The 27,970-nt window shown below is 39.1% G+C and overlaps 1 protein-coding gene across 3 annotated transcripts; it reads left to right on the top strand.

The window, feature by feature from the left end:
- Positions 1 to 1,585: 1,585 nt before the first annotated feature.
- On the top strand, positions 1,586 to 27,970 carry LOC133611391 (transcription factor Sp3-like). Of its 3 annotated transcripts, none has more exons than XM_061968124.2 (9): positions 1,586 to 1,906; positions 1,992 to 2,160; positions 11,583 to 11,795; positions 11,863 to 12,444; positions 13,268 to 13,459; positions 13,538 to 13,736; positions 20,033 to 20,222; positions 20,298 to 20,494; positions 26,872 to 27,970. In XM_061968124.2, exons 2-9 carry the CDS (start codon positions 2,098 to 2,100, stop codon positions 27,120 to 27,122), a joined length of 1,887 nt encoding a protein of 628 aa, XP_061824108.1. In that variant the 5' UTR covers positions 1,586 to 1,906; positions 1,992 to 2,097; the 3' UTR covers positions 27,123 to 27,970. The 3 variants fall into 3 exon arrangements, with proteins under 3 accessions (XP_061824108.1, XP_061824109.1, XP_061824107.1); XM_061968123.2 differs by having other exon boundaries at positions 1,589 to 1,758; XM_061968125.2 differs by having other exon boundaries at positions 1,586 to 2,160; positions 11,607 to 11,795.

The raw sequence follows: 27,970 nt of genomic DNA, 5'->3' as shown, positions 1-27,970 counted from the left end.
TTAATAAGGTTATCCAAAAAATAGTGCTCGATACCGTAGTAGAGCGCAATATATGTATGTGTGGGAAAAAAATCACAAGACTATTTCATCTCTACAAGCCTGTTTCATGAGGGGGGGTACCCTCAATCGTCAGGAGATTTTAATGGGAGCATTCGCAAGAACAACATTAAATTGAGCTACAGCTGCATGAACAATATACGACAAATCATCTCAAACCACAACAAAACAATTGCAAATGAGCCGTCGGCCCCCATACAGAGCGACTCCAAAGGCTGTAACTGTTGAAAGAAACCTGATTGCCCTCTCAACGGGGGGTGCTTACAAACATCAGTTGTCTACCAATCTAAGGTAATACGCAAGGACATTAACACATCCGACACATATGTAGGATTAACCGAGGGAGAATTCAAAACCAGATGGAACAATCACAAGGCTTCTTTCAGGAACAAAAACCTGCGAAATACCACAGAACTCAGCAAACACATTTGGGACCTCAAAGACAATAATGTTGAATATTCAATAACATGGCAAATTCTTGCATCCAGCACACCTTACAATAGTGGTAATAAAAGATGCAACCTATGCTTGAAAGAGAAACTGTTTATTATTTACCGTCCAGACCTGTCATCCCTCAACAAGCGCAGCGAAATTGTAACAACATGCCGCCATAGACGGAAACACCTCCTAGGTAACACATGAGCCAATCACCACGCCCCTAGGCCAGCCCGTACCCACCCACTCTGTGCCCTATATAAACCATGGTATGCGAATGCTCCCATTAAAATCTCCTGACGATTGAGGGTACCCCCCCTCATGAAACAGGCCTGTAGAGATGAAATAGTCTTGTGATTTTTTCCCCCACACATACATATATATATATATATATATATATATATATATATATATATATATACATGTGTATATATATATACATATATATACATGTGTATATATATATATATATATATATACATACATATATATATATGCATATATATTTATATATATTAGGTCAGTAAAATACAGAGGCTATATCATTCATACAAGCCTGTTTCGCAGGTTTTTTTTTAATAAAACTTGCGAAACAGGCTTGTAGGGATGATATAGCCTCTGTTTTTTCCTGACCTAACGTATATTCCGCTCTACCCCGGTATTGAGCACTGTATAACGGATAAACCCCAAAAACCTTGACTATATAATATATTTATATGAAAATCAGTTTATTATTTCGAAAGTGATTTGCACACTTCATTGCTTTAAGTATGTTTGCACTTCTTTAGGCACACTTCTAATTGCTATCACAGTATTTCCTTTGGTGAAATAGTTCTGAAATACACAAAACATCTATATATATGACAGCTTAACACGGTGAAAGAAATGTAAAAAAGTTTATATTTCGACAAAAAGACATGCCTCAAAATGATTTCCCAACTAACAGGAAGCGTGCGTCCTTTTAAAAGTGACTGACACCGAGGAGAGCCAATGACGTGTCCTCGGTTGGAATCTTGGACCAATCACGACAAAGAAGAAAGGCGGGACGTCCTGTAATGCGATGCAAATTATATGGCCAACCTCGCTAGTCCCTCCCCCTTTGTGTTTCCCGCACCGTCAATCAAAATAGAAAAAAAAATCGACCCGAATTCAGCGATCAACACTTAGCCCGCCTATGATAAAATAATCATGTTCGGAGTTCTACTGAACACATAAGCCCTAAATTCACGCTATGAGCGACCCGTAAACACTTCGTTGAGTGAAACGGTGAGTTTCTACAGTCTACGGCGACGAGAGCGGGCGTCTTTTTGCCTCTCTTTTTTTTTTTGTTGTGGCTCGGAGGCTAACTAGCTGGATATGGTTAGCCACCAACAGAGCTAGCCGGCTAGGCTAGCTAGCCGCGGAGTTGGACAAAGTAAACAGTCGCAGAATCTCCGCTGCGAAAGTTGACTTTCGCGGTCGTCATCTTTTTTTTTTTTTTTTTCTTCTGGCCCGCACAGAGTGGGGGATGCGTTTCTGGAGGAGAGGAGTCGAAGATTACAGAGTTTTTTGCCGCCGCTCGCCTCTCTCTCTCTCCTCTGCTAGCGCCGCTTGAAACAAGGAGAAATGGCGTCCGCGGACGTGGACAGCAGTCAAAGCGAGTTCCTGCAATCCGCGACGGAAACGCAGGTATCCCCATATTTTTCTAACTCGCCTCAATTTTGGTTGTACGTGTCAGTTTCAAACAAAACAAGACCCCCCCAAAAAAACAATATTTGTTGGCATGGGGGTGAAAGCACCGTACACTTCCTGTGTTCCCCCCTTCAATAACGGCCACCCACTTTACCCCTGTAAAACCCGCCCATAGTGGGTAGGACGCTGGAGGCTGTCACTTGGGCCGGTGTGGCGGAGGACAGTCGGTGTTATCCCGGGGGTTGCGAGGACGCCGAACAATGTCGCCGTCCATAATGAAAAACCGTAGCGTTCATTTGTGCCGGAATAGCTGCCCATCCCCCACCCCGTAGCTCGCCTCCATTATGTTAGCTCCGCTAGCTTTAGCCTCACGTTTAGCCACATTCCACGCACAAACCGCGCAATTGTACTCACATTTAAATATTATTTTCACCCTTTGTGTATATCGCTACACATTTATCGAACCTTTAATGACTTTAACGCTAAGGGTGGCTTCAGGACCAAACACGCGTAGTGAGATTTTTGGTAGTCACACCAAAATACCCTTTTGAGCGTTACATATATCAAAATAAAGGACCGACTGTATTGTTTACTTGTTATAATACCATTTACAAAGCTAAAATCTACTCAAACGACCACTTTGCTGCTGACAAAAATGGATTCCAAGTTATATTTTCGAATCAACACATCTTATTTCTGTATAATGTACTAGAATACCTTTATATGCATTACATATATCAAAATCAAGGACCTACTGTATTGTTTACTTGTTGAAATGCCTTTTTTAGAGCTCAAATCTACCCAAACGACCACTTTGCTGTTGCCAAAAATGGATTCAAAGTTATATTTTCGAATCAACACATCTTATTTTTGCATAATGTACTAGAATACCTTTATATGCATTACATATATCAAAATAAAGGACCGACTGTATTGTTTACTTGTTATAATACCATTTACAAAGCTAAAATCTACTCAAACGACCACTTTGCTGCTGACAAAAATGGATTCCAAGTTATATTTTCGAATCAACACATCTTATTTCTGTATAATGTACTACAATACCTTTATGAGCATTACATATATCAAAATCAAGTACCTACTGTACTGTTTACTTGTTGAAATGCCTTTTTTAGAGCTCAAATCTACCCAAACGACCACTTTGCTGTTGCCAAAAATGGATTCAAAGTTATATTTTCGAATCAACACATCTTATCTCTGCATAATGTACTAGAATACCTTTATATGCATTACATATATCAAAATAAAGGACCTACTGTATTGTTTACTTGTTATAATACCATTTACAAAGCTAAAATCTACTCAAACGACCACTTTGCTGCTGCCAAAAATGGATTCCAAGTTATATTTTCAAATTCTCTACATAATGTACTAAAATGCCATTATGAGCATTACATATATCAAAATCAAGCACCTACTGTACTGTTTACTTGTTGAAATGCCTTTTTTAGAGCTCAAATCGACCCAAACGACCACTTTGCTGTTGCCAAAAATTGATCCAAGTAATATTTTCAAATTCTCTACATAATGTACTAAAATGCCATTATGGGCATTGCATATATCAAAATAAAGGACCTACTGTATGTTTACTTGTTATAATACCATTTACAAAGCTAAAATCTACTCAAACGACCACTTTTCTGCTGCCAAAAATGGTTTCAAAGTTATATTTTCGAATCAACACATCTTATCTTTGCATAATGTACTAGAATACCTTTATATACATTACATATATCAAAATAAAGGACCTACTGTATTGTTTACTTGTTATAATACCATTTACAAAGCTAAAATCTACTCAAACGACCATTTTGCTGCTGCCAAAAATGGATTCCAAGTTATATTTTCGAATCAACACATCTTATCTCTGCATAATGTACTAGAATACCTTTATAAGCATTACGTATATTAAAATCAAGTACCTACTGTACTGTTTACTTTTTGGAATGCCTTCTTTAGAGCTCAAATCTACCCAAATGACCACTTTGCTGCTGCCAAAATGGATTCCAAGTAATATTTTCAAATTCTCTGCATAATGTACTACAATACCTTTATAAGCATTACATATATCAAAATCAAGTACCGGTACCTACTGTACTGTTTACTTGTTGCAATACCTTTTGTAGAGCTCATATCTACCCAAACGACCACTTTGCTGTTGCCAAAAATTGATCCAAGTTATATTTTCAAATTCTCTACATAATGTACTAAAATGCCATTATGAGCATTGCATATATGAAAATAAAGGACCGACTGTATTGTTTACTTGTTATAATACCATTTACAAAGCTAAAATCTACTCAAACGACCACTTTGCTGCTGACAAAAATGGATTCCAAGTAATATTTTCAAATCAACATATCTTATCTCTGCATAATGTACTAGAATACCTTTATATGCATTACCGGGTACATATATCAAAATCATGTACCTACTGTATTGTTTACTTGTTATAATACCATTTACAAAGCTAAAATCTACCGTACTCAAACAACCACTTTGCTGCTGACAAAAATGGATTCCAAGTTATATTTTCGAATCGACACATCTTTTCTCTGTATAATGTACTACAATACCTTTATGAGCATTACATATATCAAAATCAAATACCTACTGTACTGTTTACTTGTTGAAATACCCTTTTTAGAGCTCAAATCTACCCAAACGACCACTTTGCTGCTGCCAAAAATGGATTCCAAGTAATATTTTCAAATTCTCTGCATAATGTACTAGAATACCTTTATAAGCATTACAAATATCAAAATCAAGTACCTACTGTACTGTTTACTTGTTGCAATACCTTTTGTAGAGCTCAAATCTACCCAATTGACCATTTTGCTGCTGCCAAAAATGGATTCCAAGTAGGGATGTCCGATAATGGCTTTTACCGAAATTCCGATATTGTCCAACTCTTTAATTACCGATACCGATATCAACCGATATATGCAGTCGTGGAATTAACACATTATTATGCCTAATTTGGACAACCAGGTATGGTGAAGATAAGGTACTTTTAAAAAAAATTAATAGAATAAGATAAATAAATTAAAAACATTTTCTTGAATAAAAAAGATCTAAAACAATATAAAAACAGTTACATAGAAACTAGTAATTAATGAAAATTAGTAAAATTAAGTGTTAAAGGTTAGTACTATTAGTGGACCAGCAGCACGCACAATCATGTGTGCTTACGGACTGTATCCCTTGCAGACTGTATTGATATATATTGATATATAATGTAGGAACCAGAATATTAATAACTTAAAGAAACAACCCTTTTGTGTGAATGAGTGTAAATGGGGGAAGGAGGTTTTTTGGGTTGGTGCACTAATTGTAAGTGTATTTTGTGTTTTTTATGTTGATTTAATTTAAAAAAAAAAAACGATACCGATAATGAAAAAAAAAACATACCGATAATTTCCGATATTACATTTTAACGCATTTATCGACATCCCTAATTCCAAGTAATATTTTCAAATTATCTGCATAATGTACTAGAATACCTTTATAAGCATTACATATATTAAAATCAAGTACCTACTGTACTGTTTACTTGTTGAAATACCTTTTTTAGAGCTCAAATCTACCCAAACGACCACTTTGCTGCTGCCAAAAATGGATTCCAAGTAATATTTTCAAATTCTCTGCATAATGTGCTAGAATACCTTTATAAGCATTGCATATATCAAAATCCAGTACCTACTGTACTGTTTAATTGTTGAAATGCCGTTTTTAGAGCTCAAATCTACCCAAACGACCAATGTGCTGCTGCCAAAAATTGATTCCAAGTAATATTTTCAAATGATTTGCATAATGTACTAAAATGCCATTATGGGCATTGCATATATCAAAATAAAGGACCTACTGTATTGTTTATGTTATGATCCGCTGCCCGGATCATATTTTTGTTTTTGTTTTCAAGTCACTTGTGTTTTCAGCACCTCTTGAGTTTGTTTCTGTTGCCATGACGGCAGATTATAGTCACCTGTCTCTGGTTAGTGTCCCGGACGCGCACCTGTTGCCCGGGCACTAATCAGAGGGCTATTTAGTTTACGCGCTGGCTTCATTCGGTCTGTTGGTTTTGTTTGCTCCTACGCAACAAGTTACGCTCCTAGTTTCGCTCATAGTTTACATTTTTGATATTAGCATCTTTGCTACCCTCTTGTTTTCCGTGCCGTGGTGCACCGCGCAGCATTTTGTTCTGCAATCAGAATAAATCATTTATTCTCACCTGCAAGCCGCTTCCTGACATCCCTCTGCATCTTGAAAGGACGACCTCCGGCATCACAATGCCTCGAAGGCGTAACAGTTTACTTGTTATAATACCATTTACAAAGCTAAAATCTACTCAAATGACCACTTTTTGCTGCCAGAAATGGATTCAAAGTTATATTTTCGAATCAACACATCTTATCTTTGCATAATGTACTAGAATACCTTTATATGCATTACATATATCAAAATCAAGTACCTACTGTACTGTTTACTTGTTGAAATACATTTTTTAGAGCTCAAATCTACCCAAACGACCATTTTGCTGTTGCCAAAAATGGATTCCAAGTTATATTTTCGAATCAACACATCTTATCTCTGCAAAATGTACTAGAATACCTTTATAAGCATTACATATATTAAAATCAAGTACCTACTGTACTGTTTACTTTTTGGAATGCCTTCTTTAGAGCTCAAATCTACCCAAACGACCACTTTGCTGTTGCCAAAAATGTATTCCAAGTAATATTTTCAAATTCTCTGCATAATGTACTAGAATACCTTTTATAAGCATTGCATATATCAAAATCAAGTACCTACTGTACTGTTTACTTGTTGAAATACTCTTTTTAGAGCTAATATCTACTCAAACGACCATTTTGCTGCTGCCAAAAATAGATTCCATGTAGTATTTTCAAATTCTCTGCATAATGTCCTAGAATACCTTTATAAGCATTACATATATTAAAATCAAGTACCTACTGTACTGTTTACTTGTTGAAATACTCTTTTTAGAGCTAATATCTACTCAAACGACCACTTTGCTGCTGCCAAAAATAGATTCCATGTCGTATTTTCGAATCAACACATCTTATCTCTCTGCATAATGTACTAGCCTCCCTGCTTGGCACTCAGCATCAGGGGTTGGAATTGGGGGTTAAATCACCAAAATGATTCCCGAGCGTGGCCTCTGCTGCTGCTCACTGCTCCCCTCACCTCCCAGGGGGTGGAACAAGGGGATGGGTAAAATACAGAGAGTAATTTCAACACACCTAGTGTGTGCGTGTGTGACTATCAGTGGTACTTTAACTCAGTGTTTTTCAGCCTTTTTTGAGCCAAGGCGCATTTTTTCCCCATTAAAAATCTTTTTTTCTTCTTGACAAAAGCTCTTCATCAAGCAGCTGTTGATTTCTGGTGGCTGGTTAAAAAAAGAATAAATACACAATGCGTTACTTCATTCAACACAATCGAGTATTGACGTTGCCAAGAATCAAACCAATTATGTGGCTTAAAAGGCGAACCATTACGCTGCCAAAGTTGCGACACAAGTTGGTTATTTGATATGCAAGACAACGCGGTAACTGGTTTGGATTAAGTTTGTCGTCATTCTTTGATTCTAGCAGCAATAAAAAAAAAATTGTCATCTCTATCCAGATTCTGAACTGACCACAACAAAAGCCCATATTTTTAATGGAGCGTGGGCGGTTTGTGTTGTCGAATCTCTTGGCAAAACCTGAAGCGCGTCCCGAATCAATCACGTGGTACAAGCGAGCAAACAATGCTGAACCGCGTCCTGAAGCGGTCACATGGTATAGCTGGCAGCGAGGCTTCACACATCATCAAAACTGGCTCCTCCCCTACATGAAGCAAGCCCCGATACGCGCTTCGCGCAAACCCCCCTCCATTGCATAACACACGCCTCAAAGCCTCTGCACAACACTTCTATTAGGTGTCATTTTTGTTTACAGAAATTAGTCCATTTTATATTTTGTTTGTTTAATTATTTAGGTTAATAAAGTTATTTACCTTCCAGTTACAGTACAGTGCTAAACAATTCTACAGTAATGAGAACTAAAAGTGTATATTCTTAAATGGTTTACGGTAGTTACTTGCAATAATAATATACAATATGATTACATTACGGTAGTACAGGGGTTAGTGCATGTGCCTCACAATACGAAGGTCCTGAGTTCAATCCCAGGCTCGGGATCTTTCTGTGTGGAGTCTGCATGTTCTCCCCGTGACTGAGTGGGCTCCCTCCGGGCACTGCGGCTTCCTCCCACCTCCAAAGACATGCACCTGGGGATAGGTTGATTGGCCCTAGTGTGTGAATGTTGTCTGTCTTTCTGTGTTGGCCCTGTGATGAGGTGGCGACTTGTCCAGGGTGTACCGCGCCTACCGCCCGAATGCAGCTGGGATAGGCTCCAGCACCCCCCACGATCCCAAAAGGGACAAACGGTAGAAAATGGATGGATGGATGGATGATTACATTTCATTACAAACATTGTATAGTTGTTACTGATTATTTCTCATGTTTAATGAGCATGATGTAGACCAGGGGTGCTCACACTTTTTCTGCAGGCGAACTACTTTTCGTGGGGATCTAACTCATTCATATATATCATTTATATTTATTTATTTATGAAATATATGTTTTTGTTAACAAGTTAAAGGTTTAAAGTTTAAAGATGATGCAAGCATGTTTAACACATATAGTTATTATTGTTAACAAGTTAAAGGTGTTTAATGATAATACAAGCATGTTTAACACAGTTAATATTGTTAATAAATTAAAGGTGTTTAATGATAATACAATAATTTTTAACACATATAGTTAATATTGTTAACAAGTTAAAGGTGTTTAAAGATAATACAAGCATGTTTAACACATATAGTTAATATTGTTAACAAGTTAAAGGTGTTAAATGATAATACAACCATGTTTAACACATATAGTTAATATTATTAACAAGTTAAAGGTGTTTAAAGATAATACAAGCATGTTTAACACATATAGTTAATATTGTTAACAAGTTAAAGGTGTTTAAAGATAATACAAGCATGTTTAACACATTTAGATTCCTTTTTTTCATGAAGACAAGAATATAAGTTGGTGTATTACCTGATTCTGATGACTTGCATTGATTGGAATCAGACAGTGGTGCTGATAACGTCCGCATTTTCGAATGGAGGAGAAAAAAGTCCTCCTTTCTGTCCAATACCGCATGAAAGTGGTTGGTTTTTGGCATCTTATTTGTCCAGCTTCCGTACTCCTTTGTATACACTCTACAAGAAATACATTGTCGGCAAACTCGGTAGCTTGCTAGCTTGTGCACGCCAGCTTTCTGAGACTCTTATTTTGTTAGCGCAGGCAGGATGAAGCAGAGCTTTTATTGTGCAACTGTGCAGTCTGTCTTTGGAGTTTTGACGACAGGTACGGCGCCAGAGTCTGTTGAAATAAAGTGTTTCTCGCCTTTCAGTCGGTAATTTTAGAGAGCTGGCAGCAGCCAGCGTCATCTCAGAAGACCCTCGGGTGCCGTGAATGTCAATCAAGTGACGTCATAGTGAAGATTTATGATTGCTAATTTTTAGGACTATTTTTTTAATGCCTGGCTGGTGATCGACTGACACACCCTCCGAGATCGACCGGTAGCTCGCGATCGACGTAATGAGCACCCCTGATGTAGACGAAAGCTTTAAGTTTGTCAGCAGATAGTCAAATATTTTTTGCCATTTGTTTTAATGTGTGGCACCGTCAGATTAGTATATGTTGATTGACAGTCTAAAAATAACATGTCTTCCTTCACTTGTTATTTTCATAGTTGTATGCATTTTATGTGTAAAATTTAAACAAAAGCAATTCTGGAGAGAAAAATCCTAATTACCGTATTTTTCGGATTATAAATCGCTCCGGAGTATAAATCGCACCGGCCGAAAATGCATAATAAAGAAGGAAAAAAAACATATATAAGTCGCACTGGAGTATAAGTCGCATTTTTGGGGGAAATTTATTTGATAAAATCCAACACCAAGAATAGACATTTGAAAGGCAATTTAAAATAAATAAAGAATAGTGAACAGGCTGAATAAGTGTACGTTATATGAGGCATAAATAACCAACTGAGAACGTGCCTGGTATGTTAACGTAACATATTATGGTAAGAGTCATTCAAATAACTATAACATATAGAACATGCTATACGTTTACCAAACAATCTGTCACTCCTAATCGCTAAATCCCATGAAATATTCTTCCTCGGTGTCGCTTCTAAACAACTCTGCCAACTCAAAGGTATGCGCCGCTTCCTCTTGCTGTTTTCTGTTGCATATTTCACTACGTCCAGCTTGTAATCTGCAGTATATGGTTTCCTTTTCGGTGCCATTGCTGTTCAGCCCTTCTCAGTTTTTGTAAGTTACTGCCAATGTTGAAATGATCCATTTTTATAGCTACGGACGTAGTAGCAGGGAGCATCCCATGACCCACAATGCACTTCTGCCATGACCCGCCCCCGCTGAATTTTTATTGGTTGACGTGTGTGTGACGATTGCTGACGTGTGTGTGACGATTGCTGACATTTGCCTCGTCTCTTACGGGAATGAGATAAATAATATTATTTGATATTTTACGGTAATGTGTTAATTTCACACATAAGTCTCTCCTGAGTATAAGTCGCACCAAACTATGAAAAAAACTGCGACTTGTAATCCGAAAAATACGGTAGGTTTTTTCTCAAAATTGTGAAGCCATACTGTCAAGGTGACATTTCCTGTTTTATGCAAAATTTCTTTGCCCTCTGCAGAACTGATTTTTAGTTTCTTTTCTTACTCCATGCAAAGAATCAACCCCCGAGACAATAAAATGACACAACCAAACGTGATATTTGATACTGTTTCCTAATTGGGTGTTGGCGTGTCACTCCCTCTGATCAGTGATCACTTCCTGCATTGTTTTGTTACCAGAGAGTGAGTGTCTTTGTTCATGCCACCAACCTTGCTTCGCAACTCCTGCTTTCTTTTGATGGTGAAGGAAAAAAGGATCTACCGGTAACTCATTTTTTCATTAATATCGATTACGTGTCTGTCACGATATATATTGTTTTATCGCCCAGCCCTAGTTCTTAAAAAAAGATGTTGTTTTCGCCCCTTTGCCACCGCCATTTTTCTCTTCCTCTTACTGCTTATCACCAGTCGTCCTAACTCACTTATCCGTCCGGAAAAATATGAGCGATGATGTCAAAAAATTGTCGACAAAAATCGCTGCGCCCTTAGTCGGGATATGTTAAATGGGTAAAATAATACTGAATGATGTGAGTGTGAGGCACCAAGTGTGATGTCACTAAATGTACTGGACTACAAGTGTGAATGCACCCTGAAGCTAAGATTACATCTGCCTGTCCCTGCTACAGACGACAGATATGTCCGCCATTCAGTTGTCAGGTTCAGACCGCTGGGAGGTGTTGACGCCTGTCTCAGCTGGCAAGGAAGACCCAAACGCGGGGATCATCACGTCCAATGGTCAATATGTGCTACCCATCGGGAGTCTTTCCAGCCAGCCTATCTATGTCACGGCGCCGGGGAGCGAGGCCACCGCCAATGGCGTGTCGGGGATTCAGTATCAGGTAACGCATGTCATAAGTTTGTGTAGGTTTGTTATTTTAGTGGTGACCGACAACATTTCCGCCGTAGGTCATCCCACAAATCCAGAATGTCGACGGGACCCTGGCGGGATTTTCCACGCAAGCTTTGGATGACGGCACGGGTCAGATCCAGCTCCTCCAAGATGGCAGCCATGCCGGCATCGGTCTCTGCTGCGCCACAACGGCAACCACGGATCTCCTGACGCAGGCGGGCCAGGTGCAGTCCATCCAGGGCGTCAACCTGGCAGGGAACTCGGCGTACACGGGCCTCCCGGGCAACATCACCTTTGTGCCCATCAACAGCGTGGACCTGGAGTCACTCGGTCTGACGGCTGCGCAGACAGTCCCCATAGCAACGGCAGTGACGCCGGAGGGTCAGCTGATCATGAGCGGGCAGGCGCTCGAGGGTCAGGACGGCGGTGGCGCTAAGCAGTCACTTGTGGCGATCGGGGGCGACGGCAACCACCAGCTCTACGTGCCAACATCCACCAACAACTCCTCGAACGCCTCGCAGCTTCCCGAGACCATTGATGGGACGGGGGTGCTGACGCAAGCCACCGCCGTGTCCGTGGGTGTGTCGGACCCCTCCTCGGAGAACTTCAACTCACACCACCACCTGCAGCAAATACAGGTCAGAAAATGTCAGCTTTTGCGATCTCTGTGAAAGGGTCTAAGGATGTTAATGCTGCTTACATGCGGAAAGTAAACAAAAAACTTGTCTGTCGACGAGCAATAAAGGTACTTTAGTATGTATGCTAGCAAAAAAAACTCATTTTGCACAATGTAGTAGGTTGTCTCGATACCAATATTTTGGTACTGGTACCAAAATGTATTTCGATACTTTTCAAAATAAAGGGGACCACAAAAAGATGATTTTTGGCTTCATTTTAACAAAAAAAATCTTACGATACGTTTAACATATGGTTCTTACTGACTCAAAAGAACAATTTTAGAAGATTGAAATTAAAATTAAAAGGCATTAAACACACTGAGCTTTTGTTGTTGCACTCAAAGAACAATTTACAGAGAGAAGGTAAAATCAATTGAAAAGTAGTGAAATAAAAGGTAAAATTAAGTAAATAGAAGGTAAATAAAATGTCAGAATGTTAACAGGTAAAATTAATTAAATATAAGGTAAAAGAAAGAAAAAACAGGGAAATAGACGGTCATAAAAGGTAATAAAGGGTATGGAAAGTACAAAAATTGTTTTATCCGATTACTTGATTAATCTAACAAACTAATCGATAGATTACTCGATTACCAAAATAATTGATAGTTGCAGCCCTGTTAGTGATCATTAGACTTAGACAAACTTTATTGATACACAAGGGAAATTAAATGATTGACTGCACTTTGGCAGCAAAACAATCCTTCAAAACTCACCGGATTGACTTTTGAGTCCAAGGAACGAGAGGAGGCTGCTTGTAGATTTACACGAGTCTGTGGCCTTGCAGGTGTCGACCTCCAACGCCATCTCACAGCCCATCCTGCAGCTGTCAGGTGACACTCAAGGCCAGGACCTGAGTGGGACGGGAGCAGCAGGAGGTCAGACTTTGCAGAGCGTCCAGCTGGTCAACCCAGGAACTTTCCTTATCCAGGCCCAGACCGTCTCCGCCACCGGTCAGATCCAGTGGCAGACCTTCCAGGTGAGCATAACAGAGAGCATGGTGGGTAATATTCTTCCTTCCAGTCCACCGCAGCGTCTCGTCTCTTCTGTCTGTTAGGTTCAAGGTGTTCAGTCGCTACAGGGGCTCCAGCTGCCTCAGGGTCAGGGCCAGCAGCTAACCTTAGCCCCGGTCCAGACTCTTCCTCTGGGCCAAACGGGTCAAGTCAGCCTGCCTAACCTGCAGACGGTCACGGTGAACTCGCTGACTCAAGCTGGGGTCCAGTTCGCTCATGGTGACGGCACTAACAGTCCAGCTGGTACAACACACACACACCTTGTTTCTATAAATTGTCTTGTTTTCCAATTCAATTTCAGTTTATTTAGGATAGCCCCATGTTTTCTAGGGGGTCCAGCACAAATACAAAAAACATAAAGCAACCATTACATAGGGTTTCCGCAGGTCATCAAAAAGCATTAAAAGTCATTACCGTATTTTCCGGACTATAGAGCGCACCGGGATATAAGCCGCATCCACTAATTTTAAAAGAAACAAAATATGGTTCCATATATTAGCCACACTGGACTATAAGCCGCAGATATATACCTTGTGAAAAGACATATTTACACAGAAAGATTTTGTAAATTCTTATTTATATACCTTAATGTTTTCCAAATGGTGTCTGTAACACAGCAGTAAAACGGATGACCAAACAACACAGAAAAGTCATCGTCATGGACCCACTAGCTGCTTAGCTAAGAAAAATCCATAGATTAGCTGTACCTTTGTATAGGCGGCATGGTTCAAAGCTTTGGAAAAAAGTTGCAATTTATAGTCCGGAAAATACGGTAGATAGATTTTTGCAAAAATCCAGGCCTTAGATGACATTAAAAATATTAAATTCGATGTCCAGAGGCATTAAAAATGTCATACAATTGTAGGTGACAAGTCAATTATTCGAACGACAATGAAAATAACCTGAATAACTTTGCCGCCATAGATAAATTGCTACTTCTATCTGTGTGTTTCTTTTCTTGGTCTTTGGCTTCCAAACTGGATACAAGAGGTCCGGTATGGTCAGAAAGTGTAAAAAGAAACGCCTCTGAGGGCCCAAACTTTGCCATTATTTGGTGATTGTAGGCGTGTTGTCCTTGAATGTGACATCATGTCATGTTAATGAGGAAGCTGAGCTTGTTTCATACACGACTCCTGTATTTCAGTCGTTTCCAGTTCAACACACATGAGCTAACTTGGCTAACATTACCAACTCTTGTGAGGCACTTCACGTGACCTACAGTGGCCTCGGATGGACAAACAAGGCAATTCTCTGACATTCCCATTAATCGTAAATGATTAATAGTTCCTTGAGCTGCCTTACTCTTTATACATAGCTTGCTATCTACTGTACCCATTTTAAACAACTGTGAGGATTTAAAATACAATCTATTCCATATATTAAATTGACTCATCATATTTTTAATGTATCTTAAGGCCTATTGGGATTTATCCAAATATTCTATGACATGTCTAAAATGTTTAAATCAGTCATCTGTTTGCAAACATGCATCATTTGCATTCCTTGTGTGATGCAATTTTGTAATAAATAAAACCTCTCTAAAACCAATTTAAAATTGTATCCTGATTAAAAAGTGTATCCTTCAGTTTGTGGCTATTACAAGTCATACTTTCAGAGATAGAAAATAGATAGAATTGTTAGAAAATACAGAGAGTGATAGTAAGAGACAGTCCAAGGACCTCACCTACTCGAGCAGACTGGCCTGGAAGACCTTCAACCTTCTCACAGGCAGAAGCTCTAGACCAGGGGTCGGCAACCCAGAATGTTGACAGAGCCATATTGGACCAAAAATAAAATTGAAAAAAGATCTTTCTGGAGCCGCAAAATATTAAACGCCTTTTTATAAGCGTTATAATGAAGGCAACACATTATGTAAGTGTCTATATTAGCTATAATGGCCTACTATCAAAATGACTGTGTTGCAGGCTGACACAAATCTTTGTTGACGAAAATGTTGAAATGTAATATTTATTCTACACATTTTTACAACATTGGAAAACATTAGTAAAACGGCGGTTTCTCTCAAATTACTCGCTTAGAATGACCAAAGGCATAGATGTGTGTGTCCATGTTAAAGGAAACGGCAGGCTCTCTTTTTCTAATGACAATCTTTGACAAGCTGTGTACCGTTTGTTGTGGTCTAACAGCACACAAACAACTATCAGAAATGCATCCAATACTACATACAGTTAATGTGTCATGAGACACGCAAATATAAATTAAATACACAGAGGACATAAGTAAAGTAAATGAGCTCAAATATACCTACAAACGAGGCACAAAAATGGGTTATGTATGTACAGCAAGCCTAAACAGCATGTTAGCATCAATTAGCTTGCAGTCATGCACTGACCAAATATGTCTGATTAGCAATCCACACAAGTCAATAATATCAACAAAGCTAACCTTTGTGCATTCACGCGCAGCATAAAAAATTTGGTGGACAAAATGAGACAAGGAGTGACATAAAACACGTAAGTTATAAATGTAAACAAACTACGGTAAGTTCAGGGACCGCCAAAATTTGTAGGACACAACAGCGCTCTGCAAATACTATCATCAGTGAAGCATGTTTAATATATTTCTAACAATTAGGAAGGTTTGTGTCATGTTTGTCCTCGTGCAGAAACCATCCATCCATTTCCTACCGCTTGTCCCTTTTGGGGTGGCGGGGGTTGCTGGAGCCTATCTCAGCTGCATTCGGGTGGAAGGTGGTGTTCACCCTGGACAAGTCGCCACCTCATCACAGGGCCAACACAGATAGACAGACAACATTCACACTCACAAAAAATATATTTCCCACCCATCTTTTTTCATTTTCATAAATGTTTAGAAAAAGCTCCAGGGACCCACTAGGGCAGTGCTAAAGACTCTAGAGCCACGGGTTGCAGACTCCGCTCTAGACCAACACAATGCCCTGTAACGGCCAGTTCAATCGCTGAGCAGCTCCTTGAAAATTGTTGATTCAGACACTCGGCACCAAGCAAGAAACAACAGGACTATGGCACGCCCCAGGAGTAGATGGCCTCTTGTCTGCACCCTTCACTCCTGAAGAGCTCTCCACCGCCATTGGCCAATTGAAGAGCGGACAATATACCACCAGAGTTCTTACTACACTGCGGCTAAAGATGCCAGCACTGGCTTAGAGAGTTTTGAGAGAGAGATTTGTTCTGCCTCAACAAGCTGACACTACCAAAGATCTGGCAAAGGGCAACTATAATCGCCCTGCCCAAACCTAACAAACCCAAAGAACTACCGCCCAATCTCGCTTTTCTGCGTCGTCTTAAGGACCCTGGAGCAACTTCTCCTGGCATGCCAGGACCCTATTGTTGACTCCAACTACCCAACCAACAAGCCGGCTTCCGCCGTGGACGCAGCACTATCCACCAGATTGTAAAGGTCACAAAGGACATTGAAGATAGCTTCGAGAAACGCCAAAAGACGGGCGTTGTACTGGTGGACCTTACTGCGGCCTACGACACCATCTGGCACCAGGGCTTGACCCTGAAGCTCCTCCGGAGTATCCCTGATCGCTACCAAGTACGGTTCATATGTACCACCCTCTCAAACCATAGTTTCATCCTGAAGACAAGTGACAGACAGGCCAGCCGCATATGGCGCCTGCCTTAGAAATGAAGTCCCTCAAGGCTCAGTACTGGCCCCCATGCTCTTCAACCTATACATCAAGGTGGTACGGATACACTAACCATCTCGTCCTTTTTCACTTGGACAAAAACTGAACGACAATGGAGGAGACGCTAACCTCAGACATGACACAAATAGCAGCATATCTGAAAAGCCGGGGACCTAAGCTGAGTGTTGTGAAAACAACTTCTTCAGCCTTCCACCTCAACACCAAAGAGACCCGCTGCCTGTTCAGAGTAAAAGTCAACGGGTGACCACTGCAATACAACGCAACACTAACTTACCTTGGAGTGATGCGGCATGTGAGTATGGTGCAGAGGAGCAGACTGCAGACCACATCGTAACATCTTGTCCCATATACCGCCATCCTAACGGGAATCATGGTCTGGCAGCTGTGGACGAGAGCTTGGTCAGTTGGCTGTTAATCACTTGTCCAGCTGTATAGTGGTTACACCTCTAATCAACATCTTTGTCCAAACGAAGAAGAAGAAGAAGAGTGATGCTCGATAGGTATCTGACTCACAAACAACACATTGAATCGCTGCGTGTTAAAGTGTCCTCCAGGAACAACATCCTGCGTAGCCAAGCAGGCAGATCATGGGGACCAAGACAGTCCACCTTGAGAACCGGCGCTCTTACCCTCGTGTACAGCACTGCGGAATACGCCTCCCCCGCTTGGTACCGCAGCGCACATTCAAAGAAACTTGACAGCACCTTCAATGAGACCATGAGGATTGTTACTGGCTGCTTGAAATCCACTCCAACAGACCTCATTTTGTCTTTTTATCGCGCCAGCTGCCCTATGCAGAGAAAACCACACCCACAGACTGGTGAGCAAGGCCTTGGAAGACCCAGGCCACCATCTCAATGATCTTGTTGCGTGCTCCAAAGACATCGGTCGCCAACGCCCGCCTTCACTCAGCCTTCCTCAAATTTTAACACCCTCCAAGCTTTGAGAACAGCTGGCAGCAGACTCAACGACCTGCCAAATTCTCAACCACCCCGAACACTAGCCTACCACCGGGTTCTGACCTCCCCTGCAAAGAGGAGGCAACACTGAACCGGCTACGGACAGGAGCAGGCTGGTTCAACACCAACATGCACCACTGGGGACTGTGCCCTTCTGCAGTCTGCCAGTCAGTACGTGCCCATGTACTAAATGAGATTTCTCGAATAGTTCGGCTCTAAATAAGCATTCTATAACCCATGGAAACACCTTAATCCGACCGTGTTCGGTTTTTGAAAACTCGGACTAACACACCTGGATTATTCGATTGGAAACCAGTTCTCTCGAGGGGTTGTGTGTGCCCGAGTGGACCTTTCGTGTCGCACATGCGCCATTCTTAACGCACGGGATATAAACCGGGAGCAGATACCATTCAATAAAAACAGCAACAATTGTAATGAAGTCTATTTGCTTCACAAATTAAAAGAACAAAACATTTTCAAGTGCTTCGATGGTAGAAAAAAGAAACTGAGATTTATTAAAGAAGGTAGCTAAGGAAATGTGGAATGCCGGCTTAATTTGGACTCCTGAACGAAATACGAAAGAGAATGAAACACATATACAATTGGGGGTGAGAAAAAAAATCGGTCTAAGCCTGGGCCAAGGGAAAAAACAACACAAGAGAAAGAGAGCGCACTTGCCGCAGATGATGTCACGTTATCGATGGGAAAATGCATTTTTAGACAATATGATTTGCCTGAGTGGTTCGGAAACACAGAGCGTAACAAGCGGTAGAAAATGGATTAGAAAGGACAGATTAAAAAAAAAAAAAAAAAATTCAATAATAGTTATTTTTAATTTGGGACTTTCCGCGGGCTGGATTTTGGACACTGGCGGGCCGTAGTTTGGGGACCACTGTCCTACAATTTAAGGTGTATCATTTATCAACTTGATCAATTCGCATTTGGTTTTTTATTTATTGTCTGTTTATTTGAGGATTATTCTTAAGTGTTTAAACCTTTTCATTGAATTTGTGTTAATTGTATTATTTGTCCAATAGTCTTTCTCATTCAGCTATTGTGCTTATTTATTTATCAACCAGTTTATTTTTTATTTATTGATTAATGTATTAGTTGTTCATTTGATATTAATTAATCATTTTAAAATATATTTATCAATATTTGTATTTATTTGTTTACACTTTTAAGAGACATTTAGCATGTGTGTTCAATGATAAATCTATTTGTTGATCCTACCTTTCTTCATCTATGTATTGGAGCACGGAAAATAAAGTCAGGTTCAAACACTGATGACATCTATTAAACAAGACAAGAAGCAAGGAATTAAACAGAGACAGAATTGAATTTGGCTCAATTGAGGAGAAATGCGTACACCTGTACCCTTGCACAGTGTCACCACGCTCTGAAAAAAAGATTGACAGTGTCACCACGCTCTGAAAAAAAGATTGTACGCCTCCTCTTTTATTTGGACTTTCCCCGATTACATGGCAACAGTTGTTTCTAAGGGAGGAGGGTCGTAAACAGCCATCACCTTTGATTACAAACAGTTCAAAGAAAAGGTCGTAAAACAGTTCAAAGAAGAGGTCATAAAGCAGTTCAAAGAAAAGGTCCCTGGAGGGGAGTCAGGTCCTGCTTCCTCTCCGCTTTGTCGCTCTCGGGTCAAGACAAAATCTTTCTGTGGATTACAATACATCAAAGAAACAGAACACCTTCATGTTACTCCTCATCCTACACAGTGGAGTTTTACAAGCCTTCTTGGTAGGATCAAAGACAGCTTTTGTCCTCTCGCAGGGCGAGCTGAACTCAATGTAACACAAGGTTTTGTGATAACTTAGATACAATTATTCTGACAGACACAGTGCCTGCTGGGATGCATTGTGGTGGTCTACATATAGTTTGTAGCAATGGATGTGTTTCTGTGACCTCAGGGATCCAAATCAAGGAGGAGCCCGACTCCGAGGAGTGGTGTCTGAGTGGCGAATCCACGCTCAACTCAAGCGACCTCAACAACCTGAGGGTCCACCTGGTGGACGACGACATGGACGCCGCTAGCGGAGAGGGCAAGAGGCTGCGCCGGGTGGCGTGTACATGTCCCAACTGTAAGGAGTCCGGTGGACGGTGAGTGACCTTTGGCCCTCATATTGCACCCCCCCTGACTTTCCCCCGTGGCGTGACCCTGAGCGTGTGCCACAGAGGATCCGGCGTGGGCAAGAAGAAGCTTCACATTTGTCACATCGTCGGCTGCGGGAAAGTTTACGGCAAGACGTCGCACCTCCGAGCTCACCTGCGCTGGCACAGCGGCGAGCGACCGTTTGTCTGCAACTGGATGTACTGCGGGAAGAGGTTCACTCGCAGCGACGAGCTGCAGAGACACCGCAGGACGCACACAGGTGAATCTCATTAGCACTTAGCTCCATATCCATCGCGCTAATGATGAGTATTTTTTAAAAGGTGTACATGAATATTTTCACCGTTAGCACTTCGCTTGTACGAAGAGACACCTTGTGGGCAAACGTGCACTTGAATATAGATCATCCAAAGATGTTTTATACCAGTGAACATAAACACTACTCGTATGAAATAAGTTATTGTCTTTTAAAATGTATTTTGAAAAGGGCTTTTGTTAAACACAAAATTATTATAACCTTTTATTTATATATATTTATTTATATATATATATATATATATATATATATATATACACCGTATTTTCCGCATCATAAGGCGCCCTGGGTTAAAAGCCGCGCCTTCAATGAACGGCATATTTCAAAACTTTGTCCACCTATAAGCCGCCCGGTGTTGTAAGCCGCATCTAACTGCGCTAAAGGAATGTCAAAAAAACAGTCAGATAGGTCAGTCAAACTTTAATAATATATTAAAAACCAGCGTTCTAACAACTCTGTTCACTCCCAAAATGTACGCAAATGTGCAATCACAAACATACGTATATCAACATGGACAGAGCTGCGTGAAAAAAGCCACCCGGCCTCTTCGCGTAAACTTAAACTTACCTTAACCACTCGCTCATCTTTTCTTCATCCATCCCTTCGAGTTAGCTTTTATGATGACGCCGGCTGGAAAGGTCTCTTTTGGCAAGGTCTTCCTTTTGAATATCACCATGGGTGGAAGTTAGCATGGCAAGCTAGAACCACAGTGAAGGATGCCTTCTCATTCCCTGTGGTGCGAATATTCACCGTACGTGCTCCCGTTCCACAGTGCGGTTCACAGGAATATCAGTTGCTGTGAAATACGGTAGTAATCCGTGTGCGGATGGAGAGATTGCGTCTTTTCATGAACCGGGTCCTTGTCGCTTAGTAGGAGCCATTTTGTGGTCTTTACAGATGTAAACAGGAAATGAAACGTACGGTGATATCCGCGCGTTTTTTCTTCTTCTTCCGGGGGCGGGTGGTTGCTTACAGTAGAAGAAGAAGCGCTTCCTGTTCTATGGGGGCGGGTGCTTACCTTGGCGGTTGCTTGCGTAGAAGAAGAAGCGCTTCCTGTTCTACCGGGAAAAAAGATGGCGGCTGTTTACCTAAGTTGCGAGATCGAAACTTTATGAAAATTAATCTTAATATTTATCCATATATAAAGCGCACCGGGTTAAAAGCCGCACTGTCAGCTTTTGAGTAAATTTGTGGTTTTTAGGTGCGGCTAATGGTGCGGAAAATACGGTATATATATATATATATATATATATAAAAAGAATACATTTCAAAAATGTACAATAGATTACATAAATATTTGGGGCAATGAAAAGGAACACCGTTTTTTTTATTTAAAAGTTGAGAAATATATTTTCTAATGGCATATTAGTCGATTAGAAGAGAGGTGCCAGGTTTAAACATCGATGACATCTATTAAAACAGACAAGAAGAAAGGAAATAAACAGAGAAAGGCCTTCAATGAATGGCATATTTCAAAACTTTGTTCACCTATAAGCCGCCCCGAGTTATAAGCCGCGCCTACGCTGCGCTAAAGGGAATGTCAAAAAAACAGTCAGATAGGTCAGTCAAACTTTAATAATATATTACAAACCAGCGTTCTAACAACTCTGTTCACCCCCAAAATGTAATGTGCAAATGTGCAATCATAAAAATAGTAACACTCAAATTAGTGCAGAGCAATAGCAACATCAATAACTCAACGTTGCTCGAACGTTAATGTCACACAACACACAAAATAAACATTTAAAGCTCACTTTCTGAAATTATTCCTCATCCATAAATCCCTCGAATTTTTCTTCAGTGTCTGAATTAACAAGTTGGGCGAATACGGCATCCAAAATGGCCGGCTCCGTCTCGTCAAAGTCATCAGAGTCAATGTCGCTGTTGTTGTCCAGCAGTTCCGTGAATCCTGCCTTCCGGAAAGTTCGGACCACAGTTGAGACCGATATATCCGCCCAGGCATTTACAATCCACTGGCAGATGTTGACGTATGTCGTCCGGTGCTGTCTCCCTGTCTTAGTGGCGCAGGTCATCTTGTTGCTTCCTCTACCTACGCACAATTTATGTTCAATTCTCTTGCTGCTGCTCTATTTCCGTGTTCTACTGCGTGACTTATTGCCTTGAGTTTGAATTCTGCGTTGTACGCGTGTCTCTTAATAGGAGCCATTTTGTGGTCTTTACAGATGTAAACACACAAATGAAATGAAACGTATTATCCGCACGCTTCTTCTTCTACGGGGGCGGGTGCTTACCTTGGCGGTTGCTTACCGTAGAAGAAGAAGCGCTTCCTCTTCTACGGGGAAAAAAGATGGCGGCTGTTTACCGTAGTTGCGAGACCTAAACTTTATGAAAATGAATCTTAATATTAATCCATATATAAAGCGCACCGAATTATAAGCCACACTGTCAGCTTTTGAGTAAATTTGTGGTTTTTAGGTGCGGCTAATAGTGCGGAAAATACGGTACATAACAACAGCTGTTTCTAGAGGAATGAGGGGTACGTTAACAGCCATTGTTTTCGGTCACATTAACACAAAAGAAAAAGATGCCTCGGGCTTGGACTGGTCCTGGATCGAGCTTGGGCAGGTCTTGGATCACAATAGATAACCCCTCCCGTCTCCTCCCATCGTACACAGCGGAATTTTCCAAGCCTTTGGCTTGGTGCAACAAAGACAGCTTTCGTCTGTTCACTGTTCACAAGTTTTTTTGATAATTTACATACAATTTTTCTGACAAGAGGCCTCTCATTTAAGGAAATATGGTTATGGAAACAATGAAGTTGTCATTGAAATAGTTTTTAAATTCATTAGAAAATCCGTAATGCTCCATTCAATTATAACACAGGTGTCAAACTCCAGGCCCGGGGACCAGATTTGAAAGCCTGGGAAAAGTGTGTGTTAATAAAATACGTCTTTTTTTTTTTCTTCTTTTTTTTTACTAAATGAAAATAATTTTTGACAGGAAAAAATGCATCTTTAAACGTTATTATCTAATCATGCCAAATGTTACATTATTATATAGTGTATTACAAAAATAGGTTAGTAAAGATAAAAATAAACAGTTGTCACATTTACGTATGATGTATCCATTCATTTGTACATGAAAACATGTAATAATAGGCAGATGTGTAATAATATGAGGTGATTACTGGCACACATTTATATCAATGCTGTCAAATGATGGTTTTTTTTATTTGATGATTAATCACAGGTGATTGCCCGCGTGCTGTATTTTAATTAATTTAAAAAAAAGTGGCCCTCTGAAGGCAGTCATTTCTGCAATGTGGCCCTCAATGAGAACAAGTTTGACACCCCTGAATTATAACAACGTCCAAAGAAATCAACAAAATAATCATTCAGGTACATTGTCTATTAGAGCAGAGGCCACTTTTTGAGGAAATATGACAACTTTGTGGCAAAATGATTTTTCTAAAAAAAATGTATATTAGAACACATTAATAAGACATGAAGGCAAATGAAAGGCAACACAAACGGTTATAAATATTACAAAATATTTATTTTAAATATACTGTAAGAATTTTATGAATATACAAATGAATAACTAATAAAATAATGAATTTGGACATGGCGTCTTTTAAAGCTGAGGCTACTATTTGAGTTAATGATCATTATTACCATGATGATGAGTTTAGGCCAGAAGAAGTTAGTGTTTATTATTATTATGATTATAATGATGATTATGTGTGTTTAGACGAGAAGAAGTTGGTGTTTATTATGATTATAATGATGGAAATGATGATGATGTGTGTTTAGGCGAGAAGAAGTTAGGGTTTATTATTATTATAATGATGAAAATGATGATAATGTGGGTTTAGGCGAGAAGAAGTTGGTGTTTATTATTATTATTATTATGATTATAATGATGAAAATGTGAGTTTAGGCGAGAAGAAGTTAATGTTTATTATTATTATGATTATAATGATGGAAATTATGATGATGTGTGTTTAGGCGAGAAGAAGTTGGTGTTTATTATTATTATTATTATGATTATAATGATGGAAATGATGATAATGTGGGTTTAGGCGAGAAGAAGTTGGTGTTTATTATTATTATTATTATGATTATAATGATGGAAATTATGATGTGTGTTTAGGCGAGAAGAAGTTAAGTTTTTTTATTATTATTATTATTATGATAAGGATGAAGATGATGATGATGATGTGTTTATTATGATTATATTGATGAAAATGATGATAATGTGGGTTTAGGCGAGAAGAAGTTGGTCTTTATTATTATTATGATTATAAGGCGAGAATAAGTTATTTTTGTTAATACTATTATGATTATAATGATGATAATGTGAGTTTAGGCAAGAAGAAGTTAGTGTTTATTATTATGATTATAATGATGGAAATGATGATGTGTGTTTAGGTGAGAAGAAGTTAAGTTTTTATTATTAATATGATTATAAGGATGAAAATGATGATGATGATGTGTTTAGGCGGGAAGAAGTTAGTGTTTATTATGATTATAATGATAAAAATGATGATAATGTGAGTTTAGGCGAGAAGAAGTTAGGGTTTTTTATTATTATTATTATTATTATGATTATAAGAATGAAGATGATGATGATGTGTTTAGGCGAGAATAAGTTAGTGTTTATTATTATTATTATGATTATAAGGATTATGATGATGATGATGTGTTTAGGCGGGAAGTAGTTAGTGTTTATTATGATTATAATGATAAAAATGATGATAATGTGAGTTTAGGCGAGAAGAAGTTAGGGTTTTTTATTATTATTATTATGATTATAATGATGAAAATGTGAGTTTAGGCGAGAAGAAGTTAATGTTTATTATTATTATGATTATAATGATGGAAATTATGATGATGTGTGTTTAGGCGAGAAGAAGTTGGTGTTTATTATTATTATTATTATGATTATAATGATGGAAATGATGATAATGTGGGTTTAGGCGAGAAGAAGGTGGTGTTTATTATTATTATTATTATGATTATAATGATGGAAATTATGATGTGTGTTTAGGCGAGAAGAAGTTAAGGTTTTTTTATTATTATTATTATTATTATGATAAGGATGAAGATGATGATGATGATGTGTTTATTATGATTATATTGACGAAAATGATGATAATGTGGGTTTAGGCGAGAAGAAGTTGGTCTTTATTATTATTATTATTATGATTATAATGATGGAAATTATGATGTGTGTTTAGGCGAGAAGAAGTTAAGGTTTTTTTATTATTATTATTATTATTATGATAAGGATGAAGATGATGATGATGTGTTTATTATGATTATATTGATGAAAATGATGATAATGTGGGTTTAGGCGAGAAGAAGTTGGTCTTTATTATTATTATGATTATAAGGCGAGAATAAGTTATTTTTGTTAATACTATTATGATTATAATGATGATAATGTGAGTTTAGGCAAGAAGAAGTTAGTGTTTATTATTATGATTATAATGATGGAAATGATGATGTGTGTTTAGGTGAGAAGAAGTTAAGTTTTTATTATTAATATGATTATAAGGATGAAAATGATGATGATGATGTGTTTAGGCTTGAAGAAGTTAGTGTTTATTATGATTATAATGATAAAAATGATGATAATGTGAGTTTAGGCGAGAAGAAGTTAGGGTTTTTTATTATTATTATTATTATGATTATAAGGATGAAGATGATGATGATGATGTGTTTAGGCGAGAATAAGTTAGTGTTTATTATTATTATTATGATTATAAGGATTATGATGATGTGTTTAGGCGGGAAGTAGTTAGTGTTTATTATGATTATAATGATAAAAATGATGATAATGTGAGTTTAGGCGAGAAGAAGTTAGGGTTTTTTATTATTATTATGATTATAATGGTGGAAATGATGTGGGTTTAGGCGAGAAGAAGTTAGTCTTTATTATTATTATTATTATTATGATAATGATGATAATGTGGGTTTAGGCGAGAAGAAGTTAGTCTTATTATTATTATTATTATTATTATTATGATTATAATTATAATGATGGAAATGATGATGATGATGTGTTTAGGCGAGAAGTTAAGTTTTTATTATTATTATGATTATAAGGATGAAAATGATGATGATAATGATGTGTTAAGCCGAGAATAGGTATGTGTTTATTATTATTATGATGATGATGATGATGTGTTTAGGCGAGAAGAAGTGTTTATTATTATGATAATTATAATGATGATGATGTGTTTAGGCGTGAAGAAGTTAGTGTTTATTATTATGATTATAAGGCGAGAAGAAGTTATTGCTGTTGTTATAATTATGATTGTAATGATTCTGATGAAACTGCTGCTGACGTGTGTTTAGGCGAGAAGAAGTTTGTGTGCACGGAATGTTCCAAGAGGTTCATGCGCAGCGACCACCTGGCCAAACACATAAAGACTCACCAGAACAAAAAGGGCGTCGGCCCTTCCTCCACGTCGTCGCCCACCACAGACACTCTCATCACCGCCGACGGCACGCTCATCTTGCAGAGGGCCACCACCCACGACCTCATGGCCAATCAGGAGATCCCGCTGCAGCTGGTCACCGTGGCACCCGGCGAGGTGTTGGAGTGAAGGAAACACCACAAGGGACCTCTTTTGGTGGGCTCCCCCCCCATCCCCTCCCCCTCGTCCTCTCTTATCTTTTTCTATATGAATATATACGTAAATATATATGACAAATATATATATTTTAACTGAGAGTTATCATGATTTTGTTTTTGCAGTCTTTTATAAGCTGGCGAAAACATAGAAAATGTACACACAAACACGTTGAAATGCCTTATTTTGTATCATAGTTGTGTAAAAATGCTGGAGGTGCATGTGTGTTTAAAAAAACAACAACAAAATTCCACCCATGTTTGAGAACGTGCGCTGTGCGTGTGAAGCGTTGTCACCCATCCTCTCTTTTCTACCGCTTCTTTTAATCTGCACTAAAAAAAACAAACAAAAGGTGAATTTAGAGGCACAAACATCACTTTTCCTGTAAGAGAGCATTACTTCCTGGTGAGTGGTTGCCCAGGAAACGGCCCCAGGTGCTTTGCTAATGGCGGCCCACCTATCAGACAGCAGCAAGAGGCGGGACTAAATAGGAATAGCAAATCAGAGCCCAAATTTCTTCCAGCGTCCGCTCAGTCGGACAGAATATTTTTATCCTCTTGCTTTCTTTACTTTAAATTCATTTTTGTATTTCTTGGCTGACCCGGTGGGGCGGGTGGGCTTTTTCTTTCTTTCTTTCTTTCTCCCAAGGACAAAAAAAACCAACAACTAACATTTGGGAAACATTCCAGTCAAGACGGTGCGAGATTGCTCTGTGCAACACCTCTCCTGCCCACGTGTGCTTCAAGTCCAAAAGTAAAACAATCGTGTTTTTTCTCCTCCATGTTAATCATTCTGTTTGTAGCATTCATTTTACTTGTATA

The sequence above is a fragment of the Nerophis lumbriciformis genome, linkage group LG08 (genome assembly GCF_033978685.3).
Source record: "Nerophis lumbriciformis linkage group LG08, RoL_Nlum_v2.1, whole genome shotgun sequence".
Taxonomy (NCBI): Eukaryota; Metazoa; Chordata; class Actinopteri; order Syngnathiformes; family Syngnathidae; genus Nerophis; species Nerophis lumbriciformis.
The sequence above is the reverse complement of the archived record's forward strand: the minus strand, read 5'-3'. Positions and strand labels throughout refer to the sequence as shown.